Raw genomic sequence first — 11,236 nt, 5'->3', positions numbered from 1 at the left:
CAGAAGGCTGAATCAGCTTAACAACCAATCACAGCTAAGCTTGTATTAGTTTACCCCTTTGTTTCCGCTATGATTTTCGTTTAAAAATGCAATTTAAATCGAATTTTTTCATAGATTTTGACTATGAAATGTGGTGTTTTTATTGTAAAAATGTAATCAGTTACAGGCAATCTAAGTTTCTGACAAAGATAATTTTATAATTTTATGTCTAGGCAACGTAATTTAATATTGTTTTTTCTTTTATGAGCATTGGAAATCTTTCAAAAATTCCATTGTACATAAAATGCTATTTTGAAATGCCTAGAACTTTGTTATTGAAGCTGAAGGCTTATAATTTGGGGTATTGGGTCTTCTTGTGGCAGTCTTTCAGCAGTTAAGGCATGTTATTTCTTGCAGGCGTCCTTTAATTATATATTTGTTTAATGTTAAAGAGGATGGTTTTTTGATAATCAGTTGCTTGCAAAGCACTTGTTGTGCTATTTAGAAACTCAACCTATAAATATAGAAATACTAGCCAAGAGTGCGCTATGAGCGCGCTAGCGTTCCTTTTCTATCTTCTGATATTTTATTTGTAGGATCAAAATATTATTTTGTATTTCAATTATTATATATTACAATTATTAATTCAAATTAATACATCTTTGAATACAATGTTATTTACAAAATCATCAATTAATGCAATTTTCAAATGTTCTGGTGATCTTACTCTTGATATAGCAACATACAATTGACCATGTGTGAATACTTCTGGTCTAAGGAACAATCCTACAGTTTGCATAGTTTGATCTTGAGATTTATTGATGGTGAATGCAAATGCGATCTTTACGGGAAATTGAATTCTTTGCCAGTCTTCAGGCCAGGTTTCAGGTAAGGGAACAAATGTGATTCTTGGAATTAATACTTTTTCCTGAGTTTCAACAACAGTACACTCTAATACTCTGTTTGAAATCAAGCCATTGAATATCAATTTAGTTCCATTACACAATCCTTGTTTCGGATTCAAATTTCTTAGTAGTATCAATGGGACACCTGGCTTTAGCAGGAGAGTGTGAGGAGGAAATCCATCAGGGGTAAGTGTATGGAGGTATTCTGGATTAAACCTTAGTTCATGTCTAGGATCTGTACATTTATCTGTGCTCTCAAGTTTTACAGCTAAGCTATTTAGTTTCTGCATAGCAATTGTATTTAGAGCATTAACCTGACGATTAGTTACTGCTAATACAGCCCTTCCTTTTAACCATTCAGGATTTGATATATTAGCGTTGATATTTGGAAATACCATGTCTATTAACCTATGCATAGCGACAGTTTCAGAGATTATTTTGATGGCAATCATATTTTCAGGTATTTTTACTTGAGATTGTATACCATTTCCTATGTCTAAAGTCCATCTATCAAATGCATGAAGGTTAGGATTCTGATTGGCATTGACCCTCATGTTTGTAGATAACCTTTTAATTGTGAAAGTAGCCCACAGATTGTTTGTGTTAATACGACGTTGGGATATTGTATCTTGTGTGGCATTTTTGATTACAGGCAGACATTGTCTGAAATGAAGGATTACAATTTTCCCTCCAAATGGTTTTTCTTTAGTGTTCATTATATCACGAAGAGAGCGATCTATAGCTGACAACATGTATGAATCCATCATAGTTGCTTCATCTATTATTAATAGTCTAGCCTTTTGTACAACCTTGGCAAGGTTGCTTTGAACAGGTATGTTGAGAGTAGAATCATCCTTAGGAGTTAATGGAGCTTTCAATCTAGAATGGTAGGTTCTACCCATATGTAACAAATTTGCTGCAATTCCTGTAGATGCTATTGCCAAGCAAATTTCTCCTTGCTCTGACATAGATCTTACTGATTTTAGGATGGTATTGAGTAGGTATGTTTTCCCACAGCCACCACGGGCATCTATGAAAAGCCTCAAATCAGATCTTTGTTGAACAGATGTGATAACACAGTTGAATATATCTCTTTGATCATTTGTAAGCTCTCTTGCTAATTGTTTAGCTTCTTTTTGTAGTTGAACCACATCAAAGTCCAATTCTTCTCTAATTGCTGTTGGTTGGATAGTTGTCATGTGCTGGACTCTCCTCAAATCTTTAATTGTTACATTTGGAAGTCTGTACTCAGCTAGTGTTTTATCATGAGCTGCTAGGTTTAATTCAATATCTTGTAGAATTAATGATTTTAGCTGTTGTTCATCAAGTTCAACATTCATTGCTAAGGCTTTTCGTTCATAATCATCCTTCCAAGTATCCCAGAATCTTTCAAATAGCACTCTTGGTTCTTCTGGATTACAGAATATCAGAATCATTACAAACAATCTTCTGAGTTGAGGGCTCATTTTAGTATGGGATGCTTCCTCTAAAGCATTGATGTATTCAACATCCCCTTGGAGTAATCCTAGCCTCTCACATACTCTTTGGTAAGTTTCACACACTTCACCATTAACGGTTCTTAAATCTGTGAAACTTGTTTTTCCTTGACAATGATTGTGATGTAGGAGTATTCACAAGTAGTACAAATCCCCTGATGCAGGACCAACACTATGCACACGACCAATTGTGTCATGTTTTTGTTTAAGAATTGCCCATCTTCTATCTTTTGATTGGTAGGTATATAGCTTTGGCATATCTACATACTTGGGCATCAATTCTAAGCCTGCATTATTAGCTTTTAATTCTTCATTTAATCTGAAGAATGCTGTCAGCTCTGTCTCTTTAAATTGCTCAAGGTTTTCTATTTCTGAACCATCCTCAAACACTAATTGTTGTTGATTTTCTAAGTGAACACGGAGGACATTGACAGAAGGATTTTGGTATTGTAAGGGGAAGTCCAGCAATCTCCATGCAGCTTCACATGATCCAACAACTCTCATGTCAATGTAGTTCTGAATTTCATCATTTCCATTTACAGTTGCACTGACCATTGCTCTAGAATTACCCTTTGTAACATATTTGTACAGATATTTGGCAACTTTTGTAGAAGTACAGCTTTCTACATTGATGTGACAATCATATTTCAACAGTAGATATGGATTATATGGCACAATCCAACTGTTGTCAATTACACGATCTTGTCCACCTCTCTGAATGTTGATGGACCTTCCACCTTCAATTGGTTTTCTTCTTCTGTACACAGCGTAATTAGTTTCAGGATTTATTGTTGTTTCTCTTTGAAATTGTTTTGGAAATCCTTTGCTACATTTGCCATCCTTTAACCCTTAACGGTCGGGGGGGGGGGGGCGTTGAACGCCCCCCCATCCGGTTTTTTCTATCTCATTTTCTGTGTGTGAAAGATAAAGAGCCCAAACTGCTTGACTTTTTAAGTATGGGTATGACACATAACTGAGAGTTGGAATTTTTTGAATATCTCCATCCTGGCGGGCACAGGATGCCAGCAAACCTGGCAGGGTCATCCAGGTAAAGAGCAAAAATATTTTTTTGACTAAAACAAAGCATTTTATCATACCAAAATACTAAAAAATCCTCTAGTAGTACATCCTTATATAAAATACAGGTGTTCAAGTCAATTTCAGGTTCCAGGTATGATACTGCAGGTCCTGATCCTCCAGGTCTCCAGAAATCTTTAAAAGGCTCCTGTGGCCGTAATTTTTGACTTAGAGACTTCAAATTTTAAACTTAAGCTTTTCTTATATGTCTACATAACGTATTAAAATTTCATGAAGATCCGCCGCCGTTTTCCCGCCGACTGCGGCGGCTGGCAGCTGCCAAGTACAGCTGCGGCCGCTGAAACTTATATTTGATATTTCTAATGTAAAATTTACATAAAAATAAACATTTTCTGGAAAAAAAAATTTCTTCTAGCTTCAAAAATAAGAAAGTTACAGCCGTTTGAAATTTTTAAGTCAAAAAAGACCTAAAAACAAAGGTTGTTAAATAAAAAGGTGAAGGAAGCGAAAATTGACTTAGACTTATAAAAGGTCGGAAATTCATTATCAAACCATGGACTTGCACAAAATTTTTTAGCCCTCTAGCTCTAATAGGAACTGAGATAATAAGGGGGGGCGATTAAGGTGCGGCAAGGGGCCCGACTGTAAGGGGTTAAGCATTGTGAATCACATGGACCATGTACAATTTGGCGAGACACAAAATCTTGTAACTTTTGTCTATTTTCTCTTTGAAGTTCACTTATTGTTGGATCATTTGGATCAGGGGGAAGTTCTGCTATTACCAGTTTATCAACTTCATTAGGTGATTGAACTCTGTCATCATTTGCAAGTATTATTAGTATATGAACATGTGGAAGACCGCGCTTTTGAAACTCAATGGTGTACATCACTGCAGCTACTCTTCCAAATATGCCTCCTTTGACAATATCATCTACCAGTTGATCTTTCTTTTGTTTGAATATTCTTGAAGTTAGATCTGGTCTATCCTGTGCAGTTTGATTTGGATACAGCTGTGATTTGATTTCTTCCCAATTAGGATTACAGGTCATTGTAATGAAGAAGTCTGGCTTTCTGTATTCTCGGCATATAGCTATGCCATTTTGAAACTTGGCCTGGTACCAATGTGGACCTCCACTGAAGGAACTTGTTAATATCACTGGTCTTCCAATTCGTTCTCCATTTGGATTATTTACTGCAATTTTTACTGAGTCATATTGATCACACATCAGCTCTTTTTGATGTTTACGTATATAGTTGAGACTGATATTTTCTGCTTGTATCCAAGACATACATACCCATTCTTGAAACAGCCTTCCTGTCTTATGTATGAAATTTGCAAATAACCCTTCTCTTATCATCATATGAAAGTTGTAGAATTCACGTGGTGATATTTGAGACCTATTAGTGCCATCTAGTTGACCACTTCCCTCTTCCCAACCATATGTACCTTGGGGAAAGAGCAGTGTGAATCTTAGTGGCATGGCAGCTCTATGGCGTTCAGGAATTGATTAGACCACACCATTGAGACATATTACAATGTCATTGTGATTAGAATTTCCATCTGTTAGTACAGATATTTCACCTGTATTTGTGAATTCATTATAAGCTCTTTCATGTGCTCCTTGTGGCCTATGTTTAGCAGAGATAACAACTTTACCTTCAGCAAATCTCTCTGCTGGTAAGTCTCTTAGCTGTTTAAAGTCTCTTGCGAATGGATTAAACTGTTTAATCTCAGGAACTATATTTTCGAGAATTGACTTTATAAGCTCTTTCTCTCTATTACTTGTGCTTAATGGCAGATACAAATTCTCATATCTCAAAGTAGTGTCATCAGTAGAGTCATGTATATACAATTGTGCAAACTTGGGTGTTTCGTTTTCTGCATAATCCCGTGGTCCAAGTGAATGATATATTTTCCCTTGAAATATAACTCCACTACAATTTAGATGATCTGGTTGTGTAACTCTAAGGCTTGACATAGATACACCGTTATTGATAGTTCTGGAGAACTTACGGAAGACACTTTCTCTCAGATATTTCAATGCCCCACAGAAGGTACATCTATAGACCATGGATCCTATGGTGTCATCAGAATCTTCTAATGGTAGTACTCTATATGTGCCATTTACAATTTCTTCTGACAATCTACCCTCTCCTGGTCTTGCTTTCGAGACATTTCCAATTTTCATTTTCTTTAATCTCATACTTGCATGATCATCACGAATGTTATCTCTTCTCCGATAAAGACATCTTGCATCATGATGTGCTCGTACTTCCAGCTGAAGTGGAACATTTTGTTGATTAGCCATTTTAATCTGAAATTAACATTCTATATTGGGCAATTTTATTTTTTTATTACATTTCATTACATATATATTCACAACAATGATTACATTTATTCAGCTTGTTCTTGTGTGAATGGGCTGTCAAACCATTGCACATCTATTTGATCTTCACTGGAATTGTTTTCTTTCATAGGTGATTTGAAGCATTCAATCGGTAGAATTTCATCATCATCACTCATCATTCCTGTTTGAATATCTGGAGAACCAATTTCAAAGTTTGATACAACACTTACCAATTCATTTGCATCTAGTACAGCAGGAGTTTCTTGCACCGGTGAGTTGAACCATTCAATTGGTAGAATTTCCTCTTCATCACTCATCATTTCTATTTCATTATCTGGAGTACCAATTTCAAAGTTTGATACAACACTTACCAATTTGTTTTTTTCTAGTAGGATAGGATGATTACTGTCAGAGTTTCTAGTCATTAGGATATTCTCTTGGGAGATATCAGGTAGGCTGTCTGGTGAATTTTCAAATTTGTACTTCTCTTGTGAGATGTTAGGTAGGCTATCTGGTGAGTTTTCAAATTTGTACTTCTCTTGTGAGATTTCAGGTAGGCTCTCATGAGAATTTTCAAATTTGTACTTCTTTTGTGAGATGTTAGGCAAGCTGTCATGTGAATCATTTTTATCTGTTTTACTGTTTGTTATTCCCCAACCAGGAGAGTGTGATGAATGTGTTATTTCATCATCATTTTCAGCCTTATCCCAATGTGAATCATTTCTAGTTGGTGATATACCCCAATCAGAGGAGATAGTTGAGTTGCTCTCATCATTGAAATTTTCCTCCTGGATGTCACTTTTGAGCATTGGAATATTTTCTAGAGTTACATTCTGATTTGTTGATATACCCCAATCAGAGGAGAGAGTTGAGTTGCTCTCATCATTGAAATTTTCCTCCTTCATGTCACTTTTGAGCATTGGAATGTTTTCTAGATTTACATTCTGATTTGGTGGAATATCCCAATCAGATGAATTAGATGAAATGCTAATTGAATTTTCTTCATCATTGACCACATCATGAGAAGAATCATTTGTGATTTCATTTTCAGATGATGAAGCATATCGTAATGCATTTCGTAACAATTTACGTGATTATTGTCAATTGTGTCTTCCACACTGAACATATCATCACAGACTTCATCATTGACATGAGATTCCAAGTATGGAGCTGGTGCCATTTCAGAGTCTGTAAGGCACTGGTCATTGTATTGCATGTTATTCATATTCTGAAACTTAGTAACAATCAGTTTTAATTATTGATTCATAGTTTATTATTACACTTATGCCCCTGTTTTTTTAGTATTGCATTTATAGTTTAAGCTCCTGTTCAGCATATTGATCATATATTCTATTAGAAGCAATGTATTTAGTGTATTGATTTTAGATTTAAGTACAATGTTGAAAGTTCCAATCCAGTGATTCTATTCTTCAATATCTATTGTTATACCATTTTGACACATTTTGTTCTCTGAAATGATTCATTTATATATTTGACATATCAATTACAGAACATACATTTAGTCTACATCATCATAGCATTCATATGGATATGTGTGAGGAATTGGCGAACGATTAGATCTCCTTTTTATTCTGGATACCAATCCAATCATGTATCTGATTAATGCCCAATGATTTTCTGTCTGGATTAGACATTCTATTATATTTATCCATTCTGGTTCATCTTTTATGCCACATTTTATGCATACATTATTTGGATACATTATTGTCTGAAAGGAGGGATATATACATGTAGTTTATGATTAGTGATACACTAACATTTTATTTCATTTTATTACAGAACAATTTATTTTCTAGAGTGAATCATTTACATTGTTTTCTATATTTACATTATTACAGTATTATATTCTTACATTACTATTTATTACACTGGGATTTACATATTACATTATTTTTACACTATTATACTATACTGTACAACAAAATTATACTATTTATTACAATATCTATATGTTATGACATTACCACTACACTTACATTTTTACATTATTTTTACACTATTATGACACTATACAGTACAATGTTATTACACTATTTATCTATTTATTACATTAGCTATATTATCATTCATTTTTTACATTCACCAATTTAATTTTTTTGCTTGGTACATTTAGACTCAGGAAGTTTTCATCTTCTGTTTCTGAGTCTGTGTCAACAGAACCAAGGGTTCTGTCACCATCTCTGTTCTGGAATTCACCATTTAGTTCTTGCCACAGGCAAGCCCTCCCTTCAGCTAGACCATCACCATAGCTATTTCGCATATTACAGATATTGTCTAGCTGTTGTTGGCTGCGCATGATGGTTCCGCAGATATATCTATACAACATATTATACCTTTATTTGATTGACTTGAGCACACTATTACCTATTACTTGCATGCTATTACAAAATATGTCTAAGATAGGAAATGTTTTATATTAGTTGAATCATTGAAATGTAATAAATTTTTTTTTTTTTTTTTTTGGTTTACTGTATGAGGTAGGTACATATTACATATTGTAGATCTAGATCAGGTACATTTAATTTTCAATTTGGCCAGAGGTTATTTTTATCACAATTTTGAGTCCGAAAGTCTTTTATATCACATTTATTTATTGGGTGCGGCGGTGCTTGTTGGCTGCTGCCAGGACATCATCCTGCACCCTTACCCTCATTTCCCTTGCCACCCCTTCCCCAACATCCTCCACCCTTCCTTCTTCCACCCCCTCATTCACCACCTCATCCTCAACGTCGTTCCTTATATCAGCCCATGCGGCTGCACGCCCCATGGCCACCCCCTCCATCCTTCCCTGCACCACCCCTTCCTGGAATCCCTCCTCCCTAACCTCCTCCCTCCGCTGGGCCCTGAGGATGGAGGACACAATGTATGTGGTATAGGCTTGCAAGCCTTCAGGGGCATTGATTAAAGCCCTAAGGACAATATCCAATTCTGGATGCATAGCTTGCAGTTCGAGCTCAAGTCCTTCGATGACAGCTAATGGGATGAAATTCATTTTTATCTGAAAGTAGTATATCTGGTTAATAGTTAGTCTATGGCATGTATAGTTACATCAATTTAGGTATAGCGGATGCAACATTACGAATTATTAAGCAACACATTTCTTTTTATAATTTATTTCACAAATTAGAGTACATATTATATACACACGTAACACATGAGCTACACTGAGGGACGGAAATTGTCCTAAATGAAAACCTGTTCGAGGGTGTGTCTCTATGCTCTCATAGCGTAATGGTATAGTATGAGTAAACGGAGAGTGTGGGTCGCAGGTTCAATCCTTGCTGAGAGAATACTTATTTTTAATTTCCTTTTCAAAGAATTTGAATTTTTTAAAACTAAAATGAAAATTGATAGTTGTAAATAAAAATCCACCCAAAATAATATAAAATTATAAAAATTAATGTTATTCTCCAGAATCAAACGTAAACTCTGAAAACTGACACCTACCCCCCCTCCCCCCCCCCCCCCCCAAAAAATTTTTTTTTTTTTCAAAAGTAAGATTATGCTCAGGAAAAGATCCTGAAATGAAAGGCATTTCTTTACATTTTGAAGCAAATACGATAACCACCATACCAAGAATGCCAGTATAATTTGTGTAAAATTTAGAGAGATAGAGAGAGAGAGAGAGAGAGATAAAGTGAAAAAGAGAGAGAGAAAGTGAAAAAGAGAGAGAGAAAGTGAAAAAAAATTATAGATCATTCGCCCAGGTTTGAACACGCTATCTTCACATTAATAAGCAAATATGATAACCACCATACCAAGAATGCCGGTATAATTTGTAAAAAATTTAGAGAGAGAGATAGAGAGAGAAAGAGAGAGCGAGAGAGAGATTAAATGAAAAAGAGAGAGAGAAAGTGAAAAAGAGAGAGAGAAAGTGAAAAAGAGAGAGAGAAAGTGAAAAAAAATTATAGATCATTCGCCCAGGTTTGAACACACTATCTTTACATTAAGAAGCAAATACGATAACCACCATACCAAGAACGCCAGTATAAATTATGTAAAATTAATTACAATAATCGGGGGGGGAGGAGGGGTTTACTGAACCGGCATTGATTTTCTTCCATTGCATCAAGTTTATCTCTGAATATTAATTTTTTAACTTCCATTGTTTTATCCCCGAGGCCCCATTCTAAAATTATCTCGCGATTGGCTAGATTTATCAAATATTTTATTTTACTTTAATTGACTTAACAATTATACGTACATACATATTCAGAAACTAAGATTCAGGTGACGCTCATTATTATATAACACTGGCTTTAATCTTAAAAGATTGTGAATTTTTATATTCATAGCAAACTGGATATAATAAGATGCTAAATATATTTTTCAGTCTGTTAAGATAAACAAAAAAATATTTAAATTTAGTCTCCCTGCCAAGAATTGATCCTGGACAATCACGGCCACAGCCATACAACGTACCTCTGTGCCACAACAGCCATCTTAATAACATGTAAAAATTGGTCAATTGTTCTAAATATGTGTGGGAGGGGGGGAGGGGGGAGGGAGGGGAACATTTATTTCTTTATTACTAAGCCTCCGTATCTAAAATATTTGTATTTTGTAGATTTGTAATTTTTTTTTAATTTGATTCTTTAGGTTATATTTTTTTTTTTTTTTTTCTGCAAAAACTTGTCTAAATTTTTAAATCTTCAAAATACATATACCCCAAATCACAAATAACATCACTAAATTTCGATACTCAAAAAATAGGGAGGTTTGGTGAGAATTAAGTTAAACAAATAATATTTAAAATTAGTTGATTTATCCTATTAATTTTTTTTCTTTTCTGTTTTTTGATGTAAATTGTTAAGAGAATATCGTTTTTAGGATTATTATATGTGTATGTACATTAGATATAATGTTTTGAATAGTTTTAAGTAATATTAGGTCAGTTTGAGCTTAATTTATACGAAATATTGTTAAATTTTTTATAGGGGAAATTTGTCCATGTACTTTTAGACCAGATAGGGAGGTTTTGTGATGCAGTTTTCAACGATATCACCAGATAGGGAGGTTTCGTTAGTAATATATTTTTTGCTATGTTGTCTATTTAGGTACTGAAAATTGGATTGGAGTTTAGCTTGATTATAGAAGACTTCTTTCCTTATTCGCTTGTCGCGAGTTCGAACCCCGTCCGAGAGGGCCAGGGATTTTGTACATGTTAAAAATTGGAAGATTTCAGTAAATAAAAGTTGTCGCAAATATAGGTATTAAATGAAGCATAGTGTCCCAAAAGGAGCATCCTTTTGTCGATTCTTTTCAACCTCTACATGTCAACAATGCCATCACCACCTGGCAACATCCTGAACTTAGGACCGCAGATCAAACCTGTGGTGGAAGAAATAAATTCTTACTAGAGACATTAAATATCTGGTTAAACATTGAAATCTCCGCATCTCACCTACAAAATCATCAGCCACCCTGTTATAAATGAATTGCTTGATTC

At 34.7% G+C, this 11,236-nt stretch overlaps 2 protein-coding genes across 2 annotated transcripts; both read right to left on the bottom strand.

The window, feature by feature from the left end:
* Positions 1–625: 625 nt before the first annotated feature.
* Positions 626–2,350, bottom strand: LOC145312389 (ATP-dependent DNA helicase Pif1-like). Its single transcript, XM_080151627.1, has one exon. The coding sequence runs from the start codon at positions 2,348–2,350 to the stop codon at positions 626–628; it is 1,725 nt and encodes a 574-aa protein (XP_080007753.1).
* A 165-nt stretch (positions 2,351–2,515) lies between these two features.
* On the bottom strand, positions 2,516–4,707 carry LOC145312388 (uncharacterized). Its single transcript, XM_080151626.1, has 2 exons — positions 4,130–4,707; positions 2,516–3,137 (listed from the first exon to the last, which is right to left on the bottom strand). The coding sequence occupies exons 1-2, from the start codon at positions 4,705–4,707 to the stop codon at positions 2,516–2,518; spliced, it is 1,200 nt and encodes a 399-aa protein (XP_080007752.1).
* Positions 4,708–11,236: the final 6,529 nt, after the last annotated feature.

The sequence above is a fragment of the Acartia tonsa genome, chromosome 2 (assembly GCF_053477335.1).
Source record: "Acartia tonsa isolate MP-2025a chromosome 2, ASM5347733v1, whole genome shotgun sequence".
NCBI classification, from domain to species: Eukaryota; Metazoa; Arthropoda; class Copepoda; order Calanoida; family Acartiidae; genus Acartia; species Acartia tonsa.
Note: the sequence above shows the minus strand (reverse complement) of the source record. Positions and strands in the feature narration are given on the sequence as shown.